The sequence below is a fragment of the Amblyraja radiata genome, chromosome 21, assembly GCF_010909765.2.
Source record: "Amblyraja radiata isolate CabotCenter1 chromosome 21, sAmbRad1.1.pri, whole genome shotgun sequence".
In the NCBI taxonomy this organism is placed as follows: domain Eukaryota; kingdom Metazoa; phylum Chordata; class Chondrichthyes; order Rajiformes; family Rajidae; genus Amblyraja; species Amblyraja radiata.
The window spans coordinates 29,866,220-29,892,850 of record NC_045976.1 but is presented as its reverse complement, the minus strand read 5'-3'; the positions used below and the strand labels follow the sequence as shown (position 1 = coordinate 29,892,850).

The window sequence follows — 26,631 nt, the reverse complement described above, 5'->3', positions numbered from 1 at the left end:
TTTAAGGAAATATATCCCATGTTTAACTAATTTGAGATTCCACAAATTTTAAGATAGTTATAAATAAGGATAAGTCTGGACCTTAAGAAACAAGAGTGCTTTATGTCTCTATGTCCCGACACAGAACAAATAATTCTTATTTGCAGCAGCACAACAGATATGTAAACTGTAGGCGCCATAATAAACAAGAAATGAGTTCAAAATATAAAAACAAACAATATAAAGCAAAGGCAAAAAGTGGCCTACATCCCAAGTGCAATCAAGGCAGTTTGTAGTTCAGTTTAGTTGGCATTCATAGTGTTCAATAGCCTGATGGTTGTTGGGAAGAAGTTGCTCCTTGGGGATAAGGTACTAAATTAGGGTAAAGCAGATTACATTATTAAGCTGGCGCTAGGGAGAGTAAAATGACAGCAGATGTTATTGGGCAAGTCCACACCTAACATGTGAGAGTGGTCTAAATGCTACCAGATCAGAGTTCAGCACCAGCATGTTCCATTAAGGAGGGATAAGTATAGCAAGTAAGGAAACCTTGGATGACCAGAGAGGTTGTAAATTTAGTCAAAAAGAAAAAGTAACATACACAAGGGCTATGAAGATTTAATCAGACAAGAGCCTTTGAGGAATATTTTAAAAAAGCAGGAAATTAGGAGCGTCAAAAGGGACCATGAAATGTCACAGCCAAATCAGATTAAAGAAAATTCTAAATCCGATTAAAGAGAATTCCAAGGCTACACACATTAAAAAAGGGTGACTGGTGAGAAGGTAAGACTTCTCAAAGATAAAGGAGGACATTTATAGTTGGAGTCAGAGGATTTAGGCAAGATACTAAAGTTCTTTGCATCTGTATTCATGAAGGACGAAAATGCTGAAAGCAAGATCAGTGTGGATTATATTAATCCACTAGGGCAGTTTGAGATCAAGAAGGGGGAATCCCTGATGGAATCTATCCAGGTTACTGAGAGGCATGAGGAGAGACTACAGGGGACTTGACAAAGGTCTAGCCCACAAGGGAGGTCAAAGAGGACTTGAAAGTTGCCTGTGTTGTTCCTTTGTTTAAGAGAAGCAGAGATAATCCAGGGGAAAAAACAGGCAAGTGAGCCTCACATCAGTGGCAGGAAAGCAACTGGAGAGGATTCTTCATGATAGGATTTACCTACTTTTGGAAGGAAATGGGATAATTAGTGAGAGCCAGCTTGACTTTGCCTAGGCAGATCAAGTCTTAACTTGTTTGAGGTTTATTTTTTGTTATTATATGTGACAAAGGCAATTGACGGGTTAGAATAGTGGATGTTGTCTTCATGGATTTTAGTAAGGCATTTGATAAAGTCCCTCATATTAGGCCAATCCAGAAGGTTAAGATGCAAGGTAGTTTTGATTCAGAACTGGTTTATCTACAGAAGACAAAGTACATATATAAATGACCATGGATGTAAATGGGTTGGTTAGTGGGCAGTGAGGAAGGCTGTCCAGGCGTACAGTAGGAATTAGATCAGTTACATATATGGGCGGATAAATGGCAGGTGTAGTTTAATCCAAGTAATCTGAGGTGTTGCATTTTGGGAGGTTGAATGAAGTACATTTTCAGTTCATGGCAAGATGCTTAACAGCACCAATGCATAAAAGGGTCGAGGTCCAAGTCAATAGCTCTCTGAAAGTGGTAACACAAATAGAGTGGCCAGCAAGGTGTATGGTTTGCTTCCTTTCATCATTAGGGGCTTACGCCCATACACCCTTATAAGAGGCTCAGTCTGTAATCTAATAACAGTGATGAAGAAGCCGTTTCTTAATCTGGTGGTACATTCTTTCAAACTTTTGGACCTTCTACCCGACAGACGAGAGATGAGTGAATGACCAGTGTGCAAATTGTCCTTGATTATATATGCTACTCTCCAACAATTGCGTGAAGTGTACATGGAGTCAATAGGGAGCGGTGGGGGATGCATTTGCTTGTGTTATGGAATGGGCTGCATCCTCAACTCCCTGCAATTTTGTGCAGTCTTTTATTGATGCTAGATTTGATCTCAAATGTATAGGTCAGGATCCCACTGCAGGAAGGAAATGTTGCCTTTGTAGAGGAAGGACAGATTGCTCCGGATGTAAGGAACTTTAGTAGTGAGGAAATCAGCTGGTTTTCATGGAACTTTGATCCAAATGATTTTTTTTTAAAATTACCATGGAATTGTGGACATGTTGACGTCAAGAGATCCAGTCTCTTTTTTGGATCTTTGCCATATCAATCCAAAACAAATCTCGCTATTCCACTATCCTCCTTGCCCAACAAAACTTCCAAACAAATATCCAAAGTGCTTTATTTCAAACAAACTAAAGATTCACTGCTGCAATCCACTTCATTTAGCTTTGTATTTTCTCCTGCTTCAAACATTCATCCACTTTTCCTTTTGAAAATGCAATGGTCTAAGATTTAGACACTTCCTTTAGCAAATCATTTCACATAATAGGCAATCAGCTATTGAAAATGAAATAACTTGTGTTCAGAAAGTTTCTGAGAACAATTAATACCAGAGACACAGAAGAGAGGGGGGGAAAAAAAAATCACAAATTTGGGAAATAGAAATTGTTGACTCAGACTGTAATAAAGATGGGAGGTACATGGGATTGAAAAACATTGACCGGAGAAAATGCAACATAATGCATTGACAGCTTTCAGGCATACATTTAATTACCATTCTTATTGTGCTCTGCATTGTTCTCTTGCCTATTCAAATAGTTCATTGGTGATGCGTTGTTCAACTCCAACATAAAAGCACCACTGGCATGAGGAGTGCAAGTGTTCATTCGGAAATCCTTGCGACTGCCCAAGATTTCTCCTCGTCGGCTATAGATAGAAAGAAATACCAGAAGTTTTAGGTGCTAAGGTTCAAACATGTTTTAATTCCTTCTCACCATCTTCAATTCCCTTGCTGCATTCTCTGCTGGAGCCCAATTCAACAAGTCTGACATGGTGAGACAGTGACATGTGTGATAACCTAATACAACTCTCAAGCTAAGGCCTAATCCTCACCTCACCCGACATAGTTCACCAACTGGGAGATTTGTCCTTGCTCCTTCTTGTGGACTTGCTGAAAACCTGGGCTGAGATTGTGTTAGGAGATAACATTTAACATCTAATCCATCCAGCTAAGTATCAGTCAGCAGGTGGCACTATTTTCCACGGATGGAATTCTGAGCTCCCGGATAAAACACCTCTTCTGAATATTTCAATACAAAAATTTTCTGAATTTAGGAAACTCCATATTCAACATATAAACGCTGGTAAATTAAGTTAATTTCAACCAGGGACCCAATACAAAATATTTCACCATTTACAGTAGGAATTAGTTGTGAAATGAAACTCCTGAGCAATGCCCTACACATAGAATGGTCTTGTAAGCATATATGCACGGAATAAACTTGGCTCCTCTTCTTCAACAGCCAATTTGCAATAAAGGAACAAATTACCCGGGTGATGAATCAATAAAAACTGTCAGAAATCTCTTAGTTGGGAGAGAAGGGAGCAAGGGAAGAAAGGAAGCAAACAAATGAAGGAGGAAATGACCAAAGTTTCAAAGAATGGGTGAACTTGCAAAAAGGGGAAAGATAAACTAAAAAGGATGGACAGTGCAAATATGTCTGTGACAATACACCTCATACCTAAGCAGCGGATTATTCTTTTTTTCCAATTCTTCTGATGGTATCAGTGCCATTGGCGTTAGTGGAATAATGTTCACAACCTGCAGTGCCCAGACAAGAAAGCAAAGGGCAGTCAGAGCCAAAGCTCAGGTGCAGCAGCTCACCAACTGCTGTGAAATTATTTCTAAACATTTATGCATAAAAAATTGTAAGACCTTGTGTCACCATTTTAATATTTTACAATTTAGTGAAATTATTTTACTATGGGTATTCCTATATAAACACCAGACTATTATAATGCATTTTTTGGTTGACCAGTGTTTCTTAGGTCAGCCTATTAATTTTCTTTTACATTACTTGTTTTATAATAGGTGTCCTGTCATAAGTTCGCCCATGACAGCCCATGCAAAAGCACTCTTGCTTTACATGTGTTTTAACACCCCCCCCCCCCCATCTCAGATGGAAACCCAGTGTAATATGATGACCTGCATTGCTTCCCAGTAGGTGCTTTATAAATCAATGTTCTGGTTCTCTTCAATTACAGAGGCATAATCCACCATTCCAACTCCCAAGCAGAGGCAAATTGTTATTCCTGCTGCAGTTCTAGATCCCTCTATACGCTATACCATTTCATATATAATTCCCATACACTCTTGATTTAAACTGTGCCAAGCCCAAAGTCTTCCTTGAGTGAGCCTGGTCTGACCAAGCCCACACTCACATCATTAAAGGGTGAAGCGAGATTGCTGGATTGCGATCTGGTTGGGGAAAAACAAGGGTGTTCACAGATGGAATGATGGATGATCACTGCATTAAGAAATTAGATCATTTAAACAGGTTTACGTACAGTAGAACCGACATCGTTCTGCAAATTAATGCTGTTTTTTGTCGGACACTCTATGTCATCAAGAGACAAAAACTGGAAAAGAAGGATTTCTGCAGTTAATGACATAAAATCACAAATACCGAGCACTTTAATATCCAGTGTAGCACCGCGTCACATCAAGGAAATCCAGCACAGCCTGGCAGAGCAGTTAAATTTGCACACCCAGATTTAACCAAATTCCAACCACAAAATAATTAATCCCACTATTTCAGGCTGAGTTTATACATTTCTTATATAATTATAGTATTCCCAGTGTTCAGAACGGGAATCATCACTTCAATCCCATGAAAAATCTCTTAATAGAACAAACACATCTCTTCAACATTCCCAAGTGAAAGTATGTAGGTGTAGGGATTTGTTTATAATTTTTTATTCAGGCGTTCTTAAGCAGTAAATTTTAACGGTGAACAGTGCATCCTGATTTAAAATTGCTTACTTCCCATTCAGCCTTCTGATTATCCAAGGACAGGTCGTTATCTGCACCATCCACCCCAATAGATGATGCCTTTTGATTCCGCCTGAAAGGATAAAGGCAAAACGACGTTTTAAGTAAGATTCCACTGCCAGAATGTCACCATAATAGCAATGTTTACAGAAAATATCAGAGCAGAATTGCCTCCATTTTACATTCCTCCACAACCATTGATAAGTATATTAATGGATGCAAGAGTCTCAGGACAAAGGCCATTTTGTTGAGTGATGTGGGTCGAATCACCTGCAGCTCAACGCCAACAAGACTAAGGCGTTTGGACTTTAGGAGGAGAGGAAGACCCATGCCCCCATCTCCATTAATGGTGTGGATGTGCAGTTTACCAGGGAGTACAAATACTCTGGAGTGTACCTGGACAGTAAACTTGACTGGTCCAGGAACGCTGAGGTTCTGTACAAGAAGGGACAGAGCAGGCTGTACTATTTGAGAAGGTGCCACTCCTTCAATGTCTGCAGTAAAATGCTGCCCCCCACTTGTCACTTTAATTTCATGTTTCATGTATTTTGTGTTTCATGACTGTTGGCAGATCTATTTCCCTCCTGGGATAAATAAAGTTCTATTGTATCGTACAAGGCATATCATTCTCATAAGGACATCATTTGTATTACTGGATGCAATCATCCAAAAATACTACAATCCATTACCAAGTGTAATCCTCCTTTAAGACATCATTTGATATAGTATTTCTATAATATAATACTCTATTGGTTTTAATGCTCCAGTACTAACTATTATTATTTGTACAATTCTATAGTGGAACACTGCACAGTAACTGTCACTAATGCTAATGCTTCACAGTTCCAGCAATCGACGCTCAATATGTGTCGAGTTTGTATTTTCTCCCTTTACCTGCCTGGGTTTCCTTAGCCTCACTGGTTTCCTCCCATATTCTAAAGATGTGGTGGTTGCAAGGTGAATTGGTTATTGTAAATTAGTGTAGATGTTCGGTAGGAGAATTGAGGTGAAGTTGATGGACATGGAAAGGATATAGGCAACAGGATTATGTAGGGGAATGTAACTGCTGAGCCAACAGGCTAAATGGTCAGCTTTCATGAAATAAGAAACAAAACAAGGACTTTGCAGTCCTGGTTATGGCAATTGTGTCCGTATAATGTTTGTGTACAGAAATAGTTGCTGTGGTGCTGAATGTAATATGTCATATTGTATAAAGTTGATATTAATCCACAACATATTCTCCAATATCCAGAACAGAACAATACCATATTATAGGCTGTTATAACTTCCCTTCATTCATGAATCCCTGCACAACTTTGATTAGTTATTAAAAGGATTATTTACTTTTTATTGGAGATGAGGTCCAATGCTTGGTACACCAAAGAATACAGGTATTCTACCTGTGGAGAAAGAAGAAAAAAAAAAGCTCACATTCTATGCAACATTGTGAATTCAAGCAGGCCAATCGGTAGCAACGCAAAGAATTCCACATCTGATATCAGATAATTTTCCACTTTCTGCCTATGAAGATAGGAAAGAAGAGAAAAAAAATGGCACCTGTCTGTGGCGACATTTTGCCAGCAGCACAACAGAAAATCATCACATATAGTAGTTCTCAGCTTACCTGTACAATAACAGCAGAAACCAGCGATGCAACTGACAAGCTGCTAATGCATTTAAACACATTAGCGCTATTGCGATCTACCGGCAGCAACGGAGCTGTCGACTGTAAGGGAATTTCCAGGTAGACTAAAATGCTGGAGAAACTAGGCGGGTGAGGCAGCATCGAATCGGTGACGTTTCGGGTCGAGATCCTTCTTCAGACCTCTGTGGGGGTGGGGGGTTTGAGAGAGGAGAACTTCTTCAAAGTAGGCATACCTTGAGGAGATTTTGCAGTGGAGTAGACAAAATGTTTAAGAAAGAACTGCAGATACTGGAAAAATCGAAGTTTGGAGGGAGGAGAAGGGTATTCCCGATCGCAGAGGAATCCCCGATCTCGCGGAGGATCGCAGGAACAGTATGTAGTACACCTGGAAACACCAGGGAGGCCTCCATGGCGTCCGGAAACTTGGCCGGCTGGCAGGACGACGTCAGACTGAAGCGCAGGGGTCTAGACCCCCTCTCCCTACCATCCTACTAGCCAATGTACAATCACTGGCAGATTTAAGGTCGAGGCTGCTTTACCAAAGGGAGCTGAGGGAATGCTCCGTGTTCTGGATGCCTATTTCTCTATCCCTCGCCCTCACTTCGGGAAATCCGACCATTCAGCGGTGCTGCTTCTTCCTGCATACAGGCAGCAACTGAAGAGTGCATCCCCGGAGGTGAGGACTGCACAGAGCTGGTTTGGGGATGCAGAGGTACAACTACATGACTGCTTGGAGTCAGTAGACTGGGCAATGTTCAAGGACTCGGCAACAGACCTGAATGAATTTGCCAGTCATTACAGACTTCATAAGGAAATGTGTGGAGGACTGTGCTCCTACAAAAACCTTCTCAGTGTTTCCTAACCAGAAGCCTTGGATGAATCAGGAAATCCACATTCTTCTGAAGACCAGATCCCGGGCATTCAGGTCTGGTGACGCAGAGGTTTAAAAGAAGTCCAGATATAACCTTGGCAAGGGCATCAATAAGGCCAAAAGGCACTTCCACTTTAAAAGGGCATCAATAATACATGGGCCCAAGAAGAGTAAGGCGACGTGCCTCAACGACTATCGACAAGTGGCATTAATATCCATGGTGATGAAGTGCTTTGAGAGGTTGGTTATGGCGCATATCAACTCCTACCTCAACAAGAACCTGGACCCACTACAGTTCGTTTATCGCCACAACAGGTCAATGGAGGATGCAATCTCACTGGCTCTCCACTCCGCACTGGACTACTTGGACAATAAAAACATATACGTCAGGCTGTTGTTTATTGACTACAGCTCGGCGTTCAATACCATCATCCTCTCCAAGCTGGTTACCAAGCTCACGGAACTGGGTCTCTGCATATCCCTCTGCAATTGGATCCTCGACTTCCTCATTCAGACCACAGTCTGTTCGAATGGCAGAAATACTTCACCCTCATTAACAATCAATACGGGAGCACCTCAAGGCTGCATATTCAGCCCCCTGCTCTACTCACTCTATACTCATGACTGTATAGCCGCACATAATGCGAACTCCATCGTCAAATTTGCCGACGACGCCACCGTTGTGGGACGAATTACAGATGGCAATGAGTCATAGAAGCGAGTTCGACCGATTGACCAAATGGTGCCATCACACCAACCTGGCTCTCAATATCAGTAAAACCAAAGAACTGATTGTGGACTTTGGAAGAAGAAGGATGAGGACCCACAATCCTGTTTATATCAATGGGACGATGGTAGAAAGAATCAAAACGGCAAATTCCTGGGCGCGCATATTTCCGAAGAACTTTCCTGGACCCAGCACACTGATGCAATTATAAGGAAAGCACATCAGTGCCTCCACTTCCTGAGAAGATTACGGTGATTTGGTATGTCTTGAAGTTCTCTTGAACTTCTACAGGTACACAGTAGAGAGCATATTGACTGGTTGCATCATTGTCTGGTGCAGCAACTTGAATGTCCGGGAGCGGAACAGATTGCAAAAAGTTGTGAACACTGCCCAGTCCATCACCGGCTCTGACCTCCCTACCATCGAAGGGATTTATCAGAGTCGCTGATAAAAAGCAGCCAACATCATCAGGCAGCCGACATCATCAGAGACCTACACCATCCTGGCCTCACACTCATTTCACCACTGCCACCGGGAAGAAGGTACAGGAGCCTGAAAACTGTATGGTATGTTGTGAGTATGTGTGTATATATATACACAGAGCTTTTCTTTTTTCTCTCTCGTTTGTCATATCATACTATGTTTGCACATTCTGTTGTGCTGCAGCAAGTAAGAATTTCATTGTTCTATCTGGGACATATGACAATAAAACACTCTTAACTCTTTGAGTTTTCTCTTTCATTCAGCATATCCAGCTGCGACGTTGAACTTACATCTCGCCGAGATCACCAGTGTGCGGAGCTCCGTCTGGCGTGGTCTGTTGGCTTGGAAGCCGCAGGCTCCGGTGGGAAGGCGGCCGTTCCTGGCACCCCAAGCCGCTGGGGGTTCTCCCGACGCCGGAGTACCATCACCCGGCGAGAACATCGGGCGCCGTGGCGGCGACTGTGGAGGCCTCAATAGGCCCGACTATGGGTGGACAAGAGGATGGGGACTGGACTTTGTGCCTTCCCCCACAGTGGGAATCACTGTGGGGGGATGTTTTGGTGTTGAATTTCTTTATGAATACTGTGTTGTATTTTTATTAGTGTGCTGCAAGGACATCAGAATTTCCCCTGAATAAGGGGATTAATAAAGTATTTATCTATCTATCTATCTATTTCCCCACCAGGTTGTCTTGGACCAAGAACAAACGAAAAATAAACTCCCCAAATATCCCTCTATCAGGGCAGAGATAGACACAAAATGCTTGAATAACTTAACGGGACAGGCAGCATCTCTGGAGAGAAGGAATGGGTGACATTCTTCAGACCCAATCAGGTCAAACAATGTGATAAATATGCACCCATCCCGCAGTTCAGCTGCCCAAACCAGCACATCTGTGGCACCGCCACCAATCCCACCCCTCACATCTTGCCAGATCCTCCAAGGATTTTGCACCCTCTCCCAATTCATATGCATAATTATCTAAAGCTCCAAAGAAGGTTAGCTGATTTCTTCATTCTCATGTATATTTCTTAGATTAAGAAATATCCCTCACTTCCGAACCCCAGCATTGCCTCTTTGGCTGCACATGATTCAGCTGAACACACCTTCCTGCTGTAAATACATGCAGATCCCTGGATCAACATTGCAGCCTCTGCAAAGTTCATTGTTGTTTTTCCATCATCAAAGGAAATGCAGATCTGGTCCAACTAACAGGAAAAAGAGACAAGGATTATTATAATGATATTGGCCAGAAATTTAAATAATACAGCTCACATGAACAGAAATCAGGAATTTGCAAGAAGGATATCCATAAAGGCCCTGCTCCACAGCGCACTGAATGGGAGGATTCTAGTTGTCCATTTTATGGAAAATAAATATATTAATATGGCATTAGCCATATGCAGCAAAAACATGCAGGTTGGATAAAAATGGAGATGAGCATTAAATCAAATTGCCACGATTTTGCCTCTTTGGCTGCACATGATTCAGCTGAACACACCTTCCTGCTGTAAATACATGCAGATCCCTGGATCAACATTGCAGCCTCTGCAAAGTTCATTGTTGTTTTTCCATCTTCAATTGAGATTTGCTACAAAATTATGGCCTTGCTTTGTCAACCACACAAATCCCAATAAAGGAATCAAAATTGTAATTATGACTTCATTACTTTTCTGCGGAAGTGACTTTTTAAATTCCTGATACTTTTACCTACAGCTACTTGAAAAGGTGACAAGTAGTTTAATCTTGTGTGCAATATTTTTGTTCCTCACTCCGAATAGCTGTATCATCTCTGGCTCACTCAGTATCACCCTTTGCCAATTTTGGTTCTGAGCTCAAGTCCCAGTGCAGAAATGTATGCACAAAATTCCAACAGCACCTTTGGAGTACCTTTACCAGAACTGCAGCTTTTCACAATGGGTAACTCAACACCATATAATAAGAGACACAGCTGACACAGAGGGTTGGGGGATATTTTTTTTTTTTCAGCTTTGACATTTTGAAACAGATTATCTGGCCACTACCGTACTGCTGTATATAGGAGCTTGCTTTCTGTCAGCAGTTGCTTTATTTCCGATATCATAGGAGTGACTACAAGTCACAAAATTGATGTCTGAAGTAAAGTTGATACAAATGCAGTTTTCTCTTTTCAGTAGTCTAATGGATATGTTCAAATCTATATATGTGGATATGTAGGGATAAATTGGGGAGAGCAAACATTAATCACATATGCAGTAATTCAAATAAGTCTTCCCTCATGCAGAATTAGCTCATCTCCACTCAGAAAGTAATCAATTAAACACCAGATTGTTTTGGAATGCAATGTTAATAATTTTATGCTAACTAAAAAACACAAAAAACAAAAAAGGAAGTGCAGTGTTGGAGATAAACAAATGGCTGATATATCTTGTTGGAGCATAATAAACGTTCAGCAGTAAAGAATTCACCTCTTCTAAATACTCCTCCAGTTGAGATGCCACATCAATTTCCCAGTTCTTTGTGAGTTCTCTAATTGGCTGAAGAAGATGTGCAAATCGTGACTCAACATCCTCCATCTTCCACTCAAACACAAAATCCCATGGATGAGGAATTAAAACAAATAATCTGTAGGTCAGAGCATTTGTGATTAAGTGAATCCAACAAAAAGGGACGACATCAGGAGGGGTGGATTTACATTTGTAGCAGAGATTTGACATTTTTCACGAGTTTAGATGAAAAGTGTTTATTGAAAGAAAATTAATATTTTAGCAATGTTACAAAACTTATCTTCAGCGGCGCTGCAGTTCTGCCACTGGCCGTGTGCACGACTTTGGCGCCTTGGGGGGGGGGGGGGGCGGGATTAAAATGCCATTTTCTCCTGCCTGTCCGAGATGGATTTCCTTAGCCTGCCAGCTGATGCAGAAAAATCGTTCCGACTTCCGTTCTCGGAAGTTAAAAAAAAAAAATCACGGGACAATTTAATCGCTGGAGTAAAATAAACGACTTCTAACGCCCTCAACGCCTACAACGGGACAGATCTCACGTAGGGGACAAAACACGGGGTAAGTCGTTTATTTTGCATATAAACTTGCTTCTTAGGGTGACTTTAATCAAAATTTCCGTGGCGAAAATGTGATTTTGGCCCCATACGAACCAGCAGTGTTTTTCCTGCCGATATGGGGTTCAAATTCACTGCAACCGCAACGTTCCAATCGATCGCGTTCCACAAAAACCCACTTGCCTCTTAATTTACGGGAATTAAACATTAAATTCCTTCCATTTGGCCTATAAATTCATGACAATGAGATTTAAAAATCATGTTATATTGTGAATTCTTGTGTGAATGTTATTTGGACACTTAGGCTATTTAAAAATGTTAAAGAAGGAACTGCAGATGCTGGAAAATCAAAGGCACACAAAAATGCTGGAGAAAGGAGATAGGCAACGTGTCGGGCCGGAACCCTTCTTTAGTCTGAAGAAGGGTTTCGGCCCGAAACGTTGCCCATCTCCTTCGCTCCATAGATGCTGCTACACCCGCTGAGTTCCTCCAGCATTTTTGTGTACCTTAAAAATGTTAACCTTTTCTTAAGAAATGGATAGACGTTTAGATCTAGTAATTGAATTTTGTAATTAGTTACAATTAGGTTAACTAATTATATGCTTTAATTTCAGGTCATCCAAGTAAGATTGTTTCATAGGTACACAAAATTGCCGGGGAAACTCAGCGGGTGCAGCAGCATCTATGGAGCGAAGGAAATAGGCGACGGTTCGGGCTGAAGAAGGGTTTCGGCCCGAAACATCGCCTATTTCCTTCGCTCCATAGATGCTGCTGCACCCGCTGAGTTTCCCCAGCAATTTTGTGTACCTTCGATATTCCCGCATCTGCAGTTCCCTTTTGAACAAGATTGTTTCATATTTGTTTCAGAATGCTTCAATCTATAATAACTGAAAATGTATTTCAGTTCTCTTAATTTTTAAGAAAGGTATGGGCTTTTGACTGGCCTCGATCACAGCTTTTGTGTTGTCAATGTAAAAGCAATACGTGCTAATTTCCGAGTATGAAAATGGCCATAACTTTTTTAATACTCAAGATATGAAAGTGAATTAGGTGTCAAATTAAACTTCTTTTTATGCTTTATGTGATGGGATAAATTGCAGACTTGATTTTTAAAATCTCAAAATTTCGTAACATTGCTAAATATTTCCGACAAAAATATGAAGAGCATATAGATGTGAAAATCCTTGGCATTCATGTCAACAAATATAAACAACATTTAAATTGTACACCAACAGAATTCTAAACGTACGTATTAACCATGAGAAACAGTATGGTATATAAATATTTTAATACGTGAATAAACTCATTGCAAAAGCTATAAACTTAAAACAATGAACAGAACAAAGGATGGCGTCTTGGTTTCCTGGTCCTCCAAAAATATTCCAAATGGAATTTAAACTGGAGGTGTATAGTCAGGCTGTATAGGTTAAAAGTTGATATTTTCAGGGTGATATCACCCACAGAATTAAAGGCAATATGTAGCCAGATAATCAAGTACACAAAGAGACACAAAAATGCTGGAGAAACTCAGCGGGTGCAGCAGCATCTATGGAGCGAAGGAGATAGGCAACGTTTCAGGCCGAAACCCTTCGTTGCCTATCTCCTTCGCTCCATAGATGCTGCTGCACCCGCTGAGTTTCTCCAGCATTTTGTGTACCTTCGATTTTCCAGCATCTGCAGTTCCTTTTTTAACAAGCAAGTAAACAAACTTGAAATAAAAGGGCATGAAAAGAGAATAGAGCCAGCCAAACAAATGGATGCAGACAGCGGCCCACAAGGCAGAAATGCAGACACAGATACATAGAACAAAAGACTCAAAGAAAATCGAAAACACGAAAGGAGTCAGATCGAGACAGATACATAGTAAAAGTTAGATGTTCATTTAAACAAACGTAAAAGAGGAATAGAATTTCAGACCCAAGGAAGGAGGAACAATAGTAAATTGTAAACAAGTATATACAGGACAGAGAGGGGCGGTAAATATGACCCCAGATGCACACGCACCGCAGAAGCCGGTCCCCTGTTCCAGCCGCACCGGGGCCGTTGCCGTTTCCGCGCCGGGGCCGTTAGTGTCTCCGGTTCGCTCCGTTGCCGTTTCCGCGCCGGGGCCGTTAGTGTCTCCGGTTCGCGCCCATCGCCATGTTTTTGTCTTTCCCGCGCAACTATCTCCAGAAAGCGCATGCGCGCGCCCAGACCCAACCGCCAAATGCAATAAGGAGCGGGTGGACATTATTCGCCAGAAAATGAAAACCTGTACAGTGGACAACTTGTCAGTATGGAGAACATTTGGATGGGGGAATGATTCATGTCGGGAGACCAGCAATCAGAAATCTGTCGGAATACGCCTCCCCCCACCCCGGTGGTGGATTCCGTGGGTAGGGGCGGGACTAAGGCTTCGGGGCAGCTCAATGTGGGGAGAAGGGGAGAAAACCCCCCCCAGATAATTAGTTAAAAAAGGCAGTAAAGTTGCTTCCTGGTGTTGAAGGGGTTCTTTATTGAGCATCGTTGGTGTTTGTACAGAGAGGTGGAACCTTGCAGCGGAGTGTTCACCGTGCGGAGAGGGTTGTGCTTGCGGTCCTCTGCCCCGCCCCGCGCAGGAGCGGGCTCGGCCCTCGGCCTCAATGGCGACGGTCAGGCTGCCGCGTGTCGCCTTCCTCTGTGGCATCGCCGCCGCCTACCTGTGTGCATTCACCTCGCTGTACCTGCAGATCCCAGGTAACTGCAGCCAAGGGACGGGCTGACCGTGGTGGAAGGGGCTGACCCCGCTCGGGTAGTGGTGCCAGCAGTAACGGGCTGAAGCAAATCTCATCGTGCAGGGAGACGTGTCGGTGGTATTGCATGCAGTTGGAGTGATAGGATGGGGGGGGGGGGGGGGTTGTTGTAACCACGGGAGGGTCGAAATACGGTGTAAACTAATATTTAATGGGCTGCAGCGACAAGAGGGCAGTGCGGAGCCCTCCCGTGACTTTAGGGAAGTGTAAGGAACAAGTGCAAGGTCAGAAGAAGGGTCTCGACCCGAAACGTCACACATTCCTTCTCTCCAGAGATGCTGCCTTTGCCTGTCCCGCGGAGTTACTCCAGCATTTTGTGTCTATCGTTGGTGAAAACCAGTATCTGCAGTTCCTTCCTAAACATAAAACCTCTTTAAAACATAAAGCGGGTCAGGCAGCATCTGGGGAGGGAGATGGGCAGGCGGTTAAGCACCCATCAGACTAATGGTATAGAGTGGAGAAAGCTGGAAAATAGAGGTGGGGCTGGGGCAACAACCGACTAACAGTAAACGGGGAATTGCAAGATCTGGCATGCCATTGGGGAAGTGAAAGGTCAGGCGTGGACGAGGGATAAAGGAAACATTTTTGTAGAACTTTTGAGTAGGTTTGTGCAAGAGTTGGAGTGGCGGCAAGTTAACGAGAGAGGTCGATGTGGCAGCCTGTTGGAACAAGAGCTGGCGTGAGAGTGGTTCATTATCAGAGGCTGCTGTGATACCAAGGTGGTTGTGGCAATGGTTGAGGAGGAGGTTTGTGAGAGTATGAGGGCTTGTTTATCTGAACCGAAAATTGGAAGGGCCTGGGGTGGCAGAGGGATTGTGGAAGGGAATAACACAATGGTAAGCCAATAAAGGGCATAATACAAGGAGTGTGAGATGTTGCAAATTGCTGATGTGACAATATATATAGACCAATATGAGATCATGCAATTGACTTATGCAGCATGATAGTTCAAGTAGCTAGTGTGCACCAGCTTGATAGTACAAGCGACCATTGTGATATGGGAACGGTGCAATGACTGATGTGATGGAAGGGTTGTGTGAGAGCTGGTCTACAGTGGAAAAAGTGCTGTATACTGGTATGGCAACATGATCATGTAAGAACATATGACAGTAAGATACTACAGGGAGCAGGTCTAACAGTGAGACGTGCAGCATGAAGAGTATGGACGTGTGTCAGAAAGATAATGCAAGTATCTGGTTAGAACATCAGATAGTGCAAGTGGTTGGTGTGATAAATGGATGGTGCAAGGGCCTGTTGTGGAATTGGAGGAGACCTCTGAATCTGGGATGTGCAAAGGGGTTGATGTGCTGGATAGTTTAAAATATGATACGGGATAATGCAATAACTGGCATGGATCAGTATGAGGAGGGAAAGTGTACGTAGTAATGTGACAGTGTCAGAGTTTAAGGGGCTGGCCTGACAGTGGGATAGTACAAAGGGTTAGGGCCACACGAGGACTGTGCATTGAATGTGTGCAATTAAAATAATGCAGGGCACTTTAGAGATACATTGCAAAAACAGGCCCTTCGGCCCACTGTTCACACCAACCAGCGATCGCCCCATTCACTAACCACACGCTAGGGACAATTTTACAATTTACCAAAGCCAATTAACCTACAAACCAGAGTACCTGGAGAAAACCTACGCGGTCACAGGGAGAATGCACAAACTCCGTACAGACAGCACCCTTAGCCAGGATCCAACCCAGGTAACTGGTGCAGTAAGGTAACAACTCTACTAGGAGCAGAATTAGACCATTCAGCCCATGTCTACGCCGCCATTCAATCATGGCTGATCTATTTTTCACTCTCAACCCGATTCTCCCCATAACCCATGATGCCCGTACTAACTAAAAATCTATCAATTTCCGCCTTAAAAATGTCCATTGACTGCCTCCATAGCCACCTGGGGCAATGAATTCCACAGATTTGTCACCCTCTGACGAAATAAATTCCTCCCATCTCCTTTCTAAAGGTACGTCCTTTTAATCTGAGGCTATGATCTCTGGTCCTAGACTCTCCCTCTAGTGGAAATATCCTCTCCACGTCCATTCTATCCCAGCCTTTCACTATTCTGTAAGTTTCAATGAGGAGCCCGCTCATCCTTCTAAACAGCAAGTAGAGGCCCAATGCTGTCAAATTGCACGACTGTAATTATATGATTAAATGCATGTTGATGTGAATGTGGAATTGTGTAAGGAGTTTGTGCACATGGCATAGTGCTTTAACCTGCTTCAAATGTGAAAATCAGATACCAAAGTCCTCTGGTTTGTTATATCACATGGCATATAATGGCATGGTGTAATTGTGATGAATTTAGAAAACTGGATTGCCCACATCCAAAGTCTAAATCTGGCCAACATACTTGAGTAAAATATGTTCTGGAAGGCTTTGCAGAGGATGCAGAAGAGATTTACTATTGAATTTAGGTGACCGACAACTAAAATCTCTCCATCCACTCACGTTCTATGACTTATCACACTGCTCCAGTGAAGCCCAATGTAAGCTTTTGAGGGACAGTATATAATTTCCCAAGTTCACTGAAAACATGAAACTAAAGGGCCTGTTCCACATAGGGGATTTTTTTAGGCGACTGGGCTGTCGCCGGGGTGTCGCCTGTGTGATCTCCTCAGTCGCCCAAAGAGTCGTAGAGTCTTTCTGGTCGCCACACAATTTTGAAATGTTCAAAACTTTTCGGCGACCGTTGTCTTGACGTCATTGGGGGTAGCATGATGTAGGTGCTGTCGCCAGGGTGACGTAGGTAGTTGTCGGTGAATACATCGGTGAATTCCATTAAAGTTATATTATAGATAATTTAAATTTTAATGTTATTATAATATTTTTGTATGCACTGTTGTATGTCGTAGTGGCGTACAGGCGCCGGTTTTTTGTCGACCTGAAATGACTATGGCAGTCGCCTAAACAAAATCGCCTAAGTGGGCCAGGCCCTTTAGCGAGAATGTGAGTAGCGACAAGGTTGCAAAGAGACAAACTATGGAGTGGGAGTAACATGGCAGATAGAAAATATGAGCTTTGGGGGGGGGGGTGTATTTTTAAATGGATAGAAATTTTGAAAAGCTTCAGTCCAAATGGGCCCAAGTTGTTTTTACATAATATCATTGGAAACTAGCATGCAGAATCACGCAAGAGTGGTTCCTGACAGGTGTTCATTTGAAAGTGCGAGCGAGCACTTTAGTCTCCCAGGCATTGAAGGCCAAGGGCCAAGAGCTGGAAGATGGGATTAATGTGAGTTGGAGCTCACTGGTCAGCATGAACATGGTGGACAAAGGGCCTGCTTCCATGTTAAATGATTCCATGACTGTTACTATTCTCCCCCACCCGTTTCTCTCTCTCTCCCCCACCCGTTTCTCTCTCTCTCCCCCACCCGTTTCTCTCTCTCTCCCCCCACCCGTTTCTCTCTCTCCCCCCCACCCGTTTCTCTCTCTCCCCCCACCCGTTTCTCTCTCTCCCCCCACCCGTTTCTCTCTCTCCCCCCCACCCGTTTCTCTCTCTCCCCCCCACCCGTTTCTCTCTCTCCCCCCACCCGTTTCTCTCTCTCCCCCCACACCCGTTCTTCTCATCTCCCCCCTCCCACCCGTTTCTCCTCCCCCCCACCCGTGTTCTCATCCCCCCCCACCCGTTTCTCTCTCCCCCCCACCCGTTTCTCTCTCCCCCCCACCCGTTTCTCTCTCCCCCCCCACCCGTTTCTCTCTCTCCCCCCACCCGTTCTCTCTCTCCCCCACCCGTTTCTCTCCCCCCACCCCTTTCTCTCCCCCCACCCGTTTCTCTCTCTTCCCCCCCCCCCGTTTCTCTCCTCTTCCCCCCGTTTCTCGTCTCTCCCCCCCGTTCTCTCTCTTCCCCCCCGCCCGTTTCTCTCTCTTTCGTCCCCCCCCCCTTTTCTCTCTCTTCCCCCCCCCTGTCTCTCTCTTCCCCCCCCCGTTTCCTCCTCTTCCCCCCCCGTTCTCTCTCTTTTTTCCCCCCCCCCCGTTTCTCTCTCTTCCCCCCCGTTTGCTCTCTCCTTTCCCCCCCGTTTCTCTCTCTCTTCCCCCCCGTTTTCTCTCTCTTCCCCCCCCGTTTCTCTCCTCTTTCCCCCCCGTTTCTCTCTCCTCCCCTTGCTCTCCCCCCCTTTCTCTCTCTCCCCCCCCCCCGTTTTCTCTCCCCCCTGTTCTCCTCTCCCCCCCCGTTTCTCTCTCCCCCCCCTTTCTCTCTCCTCCCCCCCCCCTTTCTTTCCTCCTCCCCCCCCCGTTTCTCTCTCCCCCCCCCCCCTTTCTCTCTCCCTCCCCCCTTTTCTCTCTCCCCCCCCCCCGTTCTCTCCTCTCCCCCCCCCCCTTTTCTCTCTCCCCCCCCCCCCCGTTCTTCTCTCTCCCCCCCCCCGTTTTCTCTCTCCCGCCCCCCCGTTTCTCTCTCCCCCCCCCCCGTTTCTCTCCCCCCACTTTCTCTCCTCTCCCCCCCCCCGTGGCTCTCTCTCACTCCCCCCCCCCCCCCGTTTTCTCTCTTCCCTCCCCCCCCCCCCCGTTGCTCTCGCTCCCCCCCCCCCCCGTTGTCTTCTCTCTCCCCCCCCCGTTTTTCTCTCGCCCCCCCCCGTTTTTCTCTCTCGCTCTCCCTCCCCCCCCCCCCCGTTCTCTCTCTCCCCCCCCGCCCCCCCCTCTCTCCCCCCCCGTCCCCTGCTCACCCCCCCGCCCGCTCCAGATCTCACACCCCGCCCCCCCCCCCGGCCTACCTCACCTTGTATCTCCATCCCCCCCCGGCCGCAGTCAAGCCTACCGTGCCCCCTTTCTCCCGCATCCCCCCCCCCTTTCCGTTGCCTCTCTCCCCCCCCACCCGCCGCCCCCTTTTCTGCCTCTCTCCCCCCCGCCCTCGCTCCTCGCCCCCCCGGCCCGCATGTTTCCCCTCTCCCACGCCCCTTTTCCGCTCCTCGCCCCGCGCCCCCCGCCGTTTCCCGCGCAACCCCCGATTCCCCCGCAGTACGTCCCTCTCGTTCACGCCAGAGCGCCAACATTTCTCTCTCCCCAGCCCGGCCGTGTTCCCTCGGGATCCCCCCCCACTCTACGATCTCTCCTTACCCCCCGAGGGAGTTTTCTCTCCCCCCGTAATGGCAGGGGCGAGCCCACACCCCCGTCCTGTTCATTCTCGCTCACCCTCCCCCCGACTAGTTCCCTCTCCCCGCCCCGTCTTATCTGTCGCCGCCTTCTCGCTAACCGGACCAGCCCCCCCCCCCCACCTCCGTTTCTCCCCCCCCCGACCAGTGACGTCTTTTCTCTCCCCCCCCCCTCCTTTTCCTCGTCCCCCCCCTACTTTCCTCGTCCCCCCCCCGCCTTTTGGCTTTCTCTCCCCCCCCGCCCCGTTTCTCTCTTCTCCCCCCCATCCCCTTTTCTGCCTCCCCCCCCCCTTCGTTCTCTCTCACCCCCCCCTTTTCTCTCTCCCCCCCCCCCGTCTCCCCCCCCCGCGCCTTTTCTGCTCTCCCCCCCCCCTTTTCTCTCTCCACCCCCCTTTTCTCTCTCCCCCCCCCAGCCTTATCTCTCTCCCCCCCCCTGTCTCTCTCCCCCCCCTTTTCTCTCTCCCCGCCCGTTTCCTCTCTCCCCCCCCCGTTTCTCTCTCTCCCCCCCCCGTTTCTCTCTCCCCCCCCCGTTTCTCTCTCCCCCCCCGTTTCTCTCTCCCCCCCCGTTTCTCTCTCCCCCCCCCCCTTTCTCTCTTTCTCTCTCCCCCCCCCCGTTTCTCTCTCCCCCCCCCCCCCCGTTTCTCTCCCTCTCCCTCCCCCCCCCCGTTTCCTCTCCTTCCCCCCCCCGTTTCCTCTCTCCGTCTCCCCCCCCCCCCTTTTCTCTCATCTCCCCCCCCTTTTCTCTCTCTCCTTTCTCTCTCCCCCCCCTTTTTCTCTCCTCCCCCCCCGTTCTCTCTCCCCCCCCCCCGTTTCTCTCTCCCCCCCCCCGTTGCGCTCTCCTCCCCCCCCCTTTCTCCGCTCTCTACCCCCCCCCCCGTTCTCTCTCCCTCTCCCCCCCCTGTGTGTGTCTCTCTCCCTCCCCCGTTTCTCTCTCTCTCTCTCCCCCCCCCGTTTCTCTCATCTCCCCCCCCCCGTCTCTCCCCCCCCCCTTTTCTCTCTCCCCCCCCCGTTTCTTCTCTCTCCCCCCCCCCTTTCTCTCTCCCCCCCCCCCCGTTTCTCTCTCCCCTCCCGCCCGTTCTCTCTTTCCTCCCCCCCCCCTTTTCTCTCCCCACCCCCCCCGTTTCTCATCTCCCCCCCCCCGTTCTCTCTCCCCCCCCACGTTTCTTCTCCCCCCCCCCCCGTTTCTCCTCTCCCCCCCCCCGTTTTCTCTCGTCCCCCCCCCCGTTTCTCTCTCCCCCCCCCCCGTTTCTCTCCCCCCCCCCCCCCCCCCCCCGTTTCTCTCTCCCCCCCCGTTTCTCTCTCCCCCCCCGTTTCTCTCTCCCCCCCCCGTTTCTCTCTCCCCCCCCGTTTCTCTCTCCCCCCCCGTTTCTCTCCTCCTCCCCCCGTTTCTCTCTCCCGCCTCCCCCCCGCCGTTTCTCTCTCTCCTCCCCCCCGTGTTCTCTCTCCCCCCCCGTTTCTCTCTTCTCCCCCCCCCGTTTCTCTCCTCCCCCCCCCCGTTTCTCTCTACTCCCCCCCCCCCGTTTTCCTCTCCCCCCCCGTTTCTCTCTCCCCCCCCGGGTCGTGCTCGCCTTCCCCCCCCCCCCCCCCGTTTCCTCTCTCCCCCCCCCCCCCCGTTTTTCTCTCTCCCCCCCCCGTCTTCTCTCCCCCCCCCACCCTTTCTTCTCTCTCCCCCCCCCTTTCCTCTCCTCCCCCCCCCGTTTCTCTCTGCCCCCCCCCCGTTTCTCTTCTCCTCCCACCACCCCCGTTGCTCTCTCCCCCCCCCCCGTTTCTCTCTCCCCCCCCCCCGTTTCTCTCTCCCCCCCCCGTTCTCCTCTCCCCCCCTCCTTTTCTCTCTCCCCCCCACCCGTTCTTTTCTCTCTCCCCCCCCGTTTTCCTCTCTCCCCCCCCCTTTCTCTCTCCCCCCCCCCCGTTCCGCTCTCCCCCCCCCCCGTTCTCTCTCCCCCACCCCCCCCGTTCTCCTCCCCCCCCCCGTTTCTCTCTCCCCCCCCCCCCGTTTCTCTTTCTCTCCCCCCCCCTTTCTCTCCCCCCCCCCGTTTCTCTCCTCCCCCCCCGCCCGTTTCTCTCTCCCCCCCCCCCCCCCCCCCGTTTCTCTCTCCCCCCCCCCGTTTCTCTCTCCCCCCCCCCGTTTCTCTCTCCCCCCCCCCGTTTCTCTCTCTCCCCCCCCCCCGTTTCTCTCTCTCCCCCCCCACCCAACCCTGTTCTCTCTCTCCCCCCCCACCCCCCCCCGTTTCTCTCTCTCTTCCCCCCACCCCGTTTCTCTCTCTCCTCCCCCCCCCTCCGCCCCGTTTCTCTCTCTCTCCCCCCACCCCGTTTCTCTCTCTCTCCCCCCCCACCCCGTTTCTCTCTCTCTCTCTCTCCTCCCCCACTTCTCTCTCTCTCTCCTCCCCCCCACCCGTTTCTCTCCCCTTCCTCCCCCCACCCGTTTCTCTCTCTCCCCCCCCACTCTTTTCTCTCTCCCCCCTCCCTTTCTCCCCCCCCCCCTTTCCCTTCTCTCTCGCCCCCCCACGCCTTTTCTCTCTCCCCCCCCACCCGTTTCTCTCTCTCCCCCCCCCCCGTTTCTCTCCCCCCCACCCCCCTCTCTCTTCTCCCCCCCACCCGTTTCTCTCCCTCCCACCCCCCGTTTCTCCTCTCTCCCCCACCCGTTTCTCTCCTTCCCCCCCCCACCCGTTTCTCTCCTCCCCCCCCCCCCCACCGGTTTCTCTCCTCCCCCCCCCCACCCATTTCTCTCCTCCCCCCCCCCCACCCCCACCTGTATCTTCCCCCCCCCCCCCACCCCTTTCTCATTCCACCATGCCCCTTTCTCTCCTTCCCCAGGCCTCTTCCCTTGCTCCCACCACCCCGTTCACTCTCTCTCCCCGTTTCCCCCTTGTCTCTCTCTCTCTCTCTCCCCACACATTTTAATGCATCATTAAACTTGGGTAATTGGATTTTCCTCTTTCAACCAGGACTCTATGGGAGGGATGGAGTTCTGCCAGCTCGCAAGATGCTGAGATTCACTGGAAAGACGCTGCTGGATCAACTAAAGGACTCCCCAACATTGCTGTGGTTGTGTCCTTCGCTCGGGCTGGACACTGAGCAGGGCATAGAGCTCATCTGCCTGCTGGGTATAGTCCTGTCATTCACCGTGATATTGGCAGAACCTCTCCGTGATAGCTTAGTCTTTGCCTGTCTCTGGTTCCTGTACCTGTCCGTGTATCAGGTTAGTGTGTGTACATGTGTGGCTGAGCACGTGTGTGTGTGGGGCACACCATCCCATGTGTTTGTGCCACGCTCAGGAGTGAAAAATCAGTAATGCCCTTTGTCGAGGTTACTGAATATTGGTGCATTGTTATTGGTGTGTGGAATTTCAACCTTGGAACCAGTGGGAGCTCGTTCTAAATATACTGGCATGTAGGGAAATGAACTGGAAAATAGGCAACTGGGAACCTAGGTGTTAAGCCCAATTCACTATTTTTTAGGTTCGCCCAACTGGCAATAATGAAAAATACAAATGGAGACACGAGGCTGCAGATGCTGAAACAAATTACTGCTGGAACTCAGTCGGTCAAGCAGCATCTGTGAAAGGAAATAAACATTCAACGTTTGTGTTGAGGCCCTTCACCTGGAATGAAAGAGTAGAGGGGAGATGGCCTGTATAAAGTGAGGGGGAATGGAGGAGATGGTGGCCGATGTAATAAGTGGAGGCACAGCATGGCTGTAGATTATGGAAATGAAAAAGAAAGAGGAGAGAGAATGGGACAGTGACCTGAAGATTAATTTGGCTTTATAGGAACTCCTAATTGCAAGCACTCACAGTATAATGCAAGGTGCATTGAATGATGTGATCTGCCTTGTTCAGACATAAATCCCTTTTCTTGTTTGAGTCCCAGATTCAGTGAGGGGGGGAGATCTCCTTGTAAGTGTTGGTCCCAGGATCCCTGTGCTGTTCCAGGTTCTTGTGCTCTTCCAGGGTTTGGTCAGGAATTGCATCCTGTGTCCAAGATTCATCTCCCACCTATATCTTCTGTTTTCCACGAATACAGTACCATATGGATAGTCCAGGTCCATCCCATTGTACCTGACAATTGGCAGCCACAGTATCACCTTCATTTTCCACCACCAATTGTGCAGTGTTATTTATACTAAGCCAATCAAAACCAGATGGGCATGGAAATGTTTATTGAAGGATTTCATTCCCCATGTGAGTTTCATGAACAAGTCTCAACGTATACATTTCCCTGTACAGCTACCTTTTGCCTTTAATTATCTCTTATATCAACCTTAACAGTTCTGCCTGCACTCGAGGCCTTGTATGGCATTGGATATGTTTCAGAGCGGACCCATTATTACTTACATCAGCACAACTGATGTAAATTGATTGTCATCAATCTCCTTGCTTACTTTTTCTCAACATTCACAGATATCTCACAGACTGGCCATCTATGCAAATGTCTGTTAAAGCAGTGCACGCATTAACTGGTTTTGAAATGATGTCCTAGAGTGACCTTTGTTGACTTCAGTGTGACTGTTCTGCACGGTCAGGTGGATCCTCAGATGTTTTTGTTTCTTTCCTCAGGTTGGACAAGTTTTCCTGTATTTCCAATGGTGAGTCCAGCTCTCTTTTGCCCATGTCATCTATTATTACTCAGCCCTCCTATTGTATGAAGCTTTGTAGAGACAGTGTGTGATGAAGCAATTGAAGGCCGCCTGTTTTATGAAGCAGTGCGTGGGGTGTGTGCAGTTGAGCAGCGTGCAAATGTTGCATGGTCAGGTGAAGCAATCAAACTGCAAAGGTTTAATGAAGGAATGTGCAAGGAAGGTGAAGTGAAACAGTGAGTCATAAGTAGTGTGCAAGTGGTGCAGTGTGAAGATGTGTGCAATGGGCTGGGTGTGAAAAGTCTGCAAGGAGTGAATCGTGAGCAATGTGAGAGGAGGGTGAGTAAGTGACCATTGTTCCAAGGTGAGTAACAGTATCTGATGGACTCTGCAGGGACAGTTTGCTGCTGGAGACCGGATTCCTCGCCATTCTGGTGGCTCCACTATATCTGCAGAAATGGCGGGCTGCCCCTACGCGACAACATGATAACATCACCTTCTGGCTGGTGCGCTGGCTTTTCTTCAGGCTCATGTTTGCATCGGGTGTGGTGAAACTGACCAGTCGATGCCCAACCTGGTGGGGGCTGACGGGTGAGTAATCCGATGCATCCTATGCAATTTTCCATATTTAAGGCTGTATTATACCCCGTGTCCATTCAGCACATGTCCAATAAAGCATTCTTCCACCTTCAGTCATTACGTGGTCTTTGCTACAATACTCAGTGTCGGGAGCACAGTTTAATATCTGCATCCAGAGTAGCTATTCTTTTGCTTGCGTCAGCAGAAGAACAACAGAAATTTAGGAAAAACACCAATGAATATCAGCCTGCAGGTGACACTCCTGCATTATGGATCTTTGTTCCTGATAAATGGTCATTGCAATTTTCTGTAACATGAAGCTGCATGTGCATCAAGAAACGTAGACAACATGCTTGAGTAACTCAGCAGGTCAGGCAGCATCTCTGGAGAGAAGGAATGGATGACCTTTTGGGTCGAGATCCCTAGACTGATGTCAGGAGAGAGGGAGATACATAGATAAGGAAGTATGTTGTGAAAACGGGACAAATGGAATGGAGATCAAGGAAAATGTAGAATAGATCATTGTTAGCTGGGAGAAGGTAACAAAGCAAACAGATAAAATGTCTAAGACAGTAATAATAATAATAATGGATGGGATTTATATAGCGCCTTTCTAATACTCAAGGCGCTTTACATCGCATTATTCATTCACTCCTCAGTCACACTCGGTGGTGGTAAGCTACTTCTGTAGCCACAGCTGCCCTGGGGCAGACTGACGGAAGCGTGGCTGCCAATCTGCGCCTATGGCCCCTCCGACCACCACCAATCACTCACACACATTCACACACAGGCAAAGGTGGGTGATGTGTCTTGCCCAAGGACACAACGACAGTATGCACTCCAAGCGGGATTCAAACCGGCTACCCTCCGGTCGCCAGCCGAACACTTAGCCCATTGTGCCATCTGTCGGAGACTGGTCTGAGAACAAAGAAGGGGGAGGGATGGAGAAGGAGGGAAAGCAAGGGTTACTTTAAGTTAGAAAAGTCAATGTTCATATCCCGGTGGTGCAAGCTGTCCAAGTAAAATATGAGGTGCTCGAATTTTATGTTTTTGTTTACTTTTTTTTGTATAAATTCTCTACAAGTACAAATTTTATTGGATACTGATTTGTAAATTCTAAAAGGGTGAATTCCATAATCCAATAGTAATGCTGGGATTGTCTCTATTATATATTGAGATTGCTTATTGATAATGTACTCGGCAGTAGGAACACATTCCCAAAGGTCCATAGCTATTGGTTTTAGCTGCACTTTGGTCCTATCATTGAAGTCTGAACTTTGTAGGGGCCTGCATACAAGGTGCTGCACAGACTGTCTGAAATAAGGCAATGGAAAGAGTTGCACAGTGCACGGATCTTCTTCTCGAGTTTAGATTCTGCCTGTACAAGGAAATTTGATTTTGTTTTAAATTTCAGGGCTTGCCTGCTGTTGGGAAATGGTCATATTCAGTCCTGTTATTGTTTGTTTGCAAAACAGACCACCCCCTTGCCTTCCATAGAATCAGTGTTCATAGTCATTCCTGCAAGGGATTGCAGGATTCCTCTACACAGTAAACCCTCGTTATTATGGACCTCTTTATTACGGATTTTGGTTATAGCTGATCGACCTTCATCTCCAGACTGGGCTGCCACCACCAACCTATACTTGCAATCACCAGCAACTCCGCCAATCTTCCCCTCTCCCCCTGACCACAAGCAAGATGGGGCCGTCAAGTCACCCAGATTCCAGGCCCGGTTCCAGACGGAGAGTCTGTAGAAGGGTCTCGACTCAATGTCACCTATCCTTGTCCTTTAGAGATGCTGCCTGATCTGCTGAGTTACTCCAGCACTTTGTGTCCTTTTGTGTATTAACCAGCATCTGCAGTTCCTTGTTTCTACCACTTTTTC

The 26,631-nt window shown here is 47.4% G+C and overlaps 2 protein-coding genes across 4 annotated transcripts in view; one reads left to right on the top strand and one right to left on the bottom strand.

Moving 5' to 3' along the window:
- ncaph2 (non-SMC condensin II complex subunit H2) overlaps positions 1-13,902 on the bottom strand; it is a 38,943-nt gene extending 25,041 nt beyond the window's left edge. The window contains exons 1-9 of one of the 3 annotated variants that reach the window (XM_033039929.1): positions 13,813-13,902; positions 13,729-13,753; positions 11,135-11,291; positions 9,794-9,895; positions 6,306-6,361; positions 4,953-5,034; positions 4,478-4,549; positions 3,652-3,731; positions 2,685-2,836 (exon numbers count right to left, since the gene is read on the bottom strand). In XM_033039929.1, the coding sequence (XP_032895820.1) occupies positions 2,685-2,836; positions 3,652-3,731; positions 4,478-4,549; positions 4,953-5,034; positions 6,306-6,361; positions 9,794-9,895; positions 11,135-11,242 (652 nt within the window). In that variant the 5' untranslated portion in view covers positions 11,243-11,291; positions 13,729-13,753; positions 13,813-13,902. Of the gene's footprint in view, positions 1-2,684; positions 2,837-3,651; positions 3,732-4,477; positions 4,550-4,952; positions 5,035-6,305; positions 6,362-9,793; positions 9,896-10,188; positions 10,258-11,134; positions 11,292-13,728 lie in introns of those variants that run through there. The other 2 variants (XM_033039930.1, XM_033039932.1) reach the window with 2 other exon arrangements.
- Positions 13,903-14,098: 196 nt separating this feature from the next.
- The window catches only part of lmf2 (lipase maturation factor 2), a 32,564-nt gene continuing 20,031 nt past the window's right edge, over positions 14,099-26,631 (top strand). Inside the window, exons 1-4 of the mRNA XM_033039928.1 lie at positions 14,099-14,439; positions 22,538-22,791; positions 24,148-24,176; positions 24,562-24,758. Of these exons, the coding sequence (XP_032895819.1) occupies positions 14,346-14,439; positions 22,538-22,791; positions 24,148-24,176; positions 24,562-24,758 (574 nt within the window). The 5' untranslated portion in view covers positions 14,099-14,345. The remainder of the gene's footprint in view (positions 14,440-22,537; positions 22,792-24,147; positions 24,177-24,561; positions 24,759-26,631) is intronic.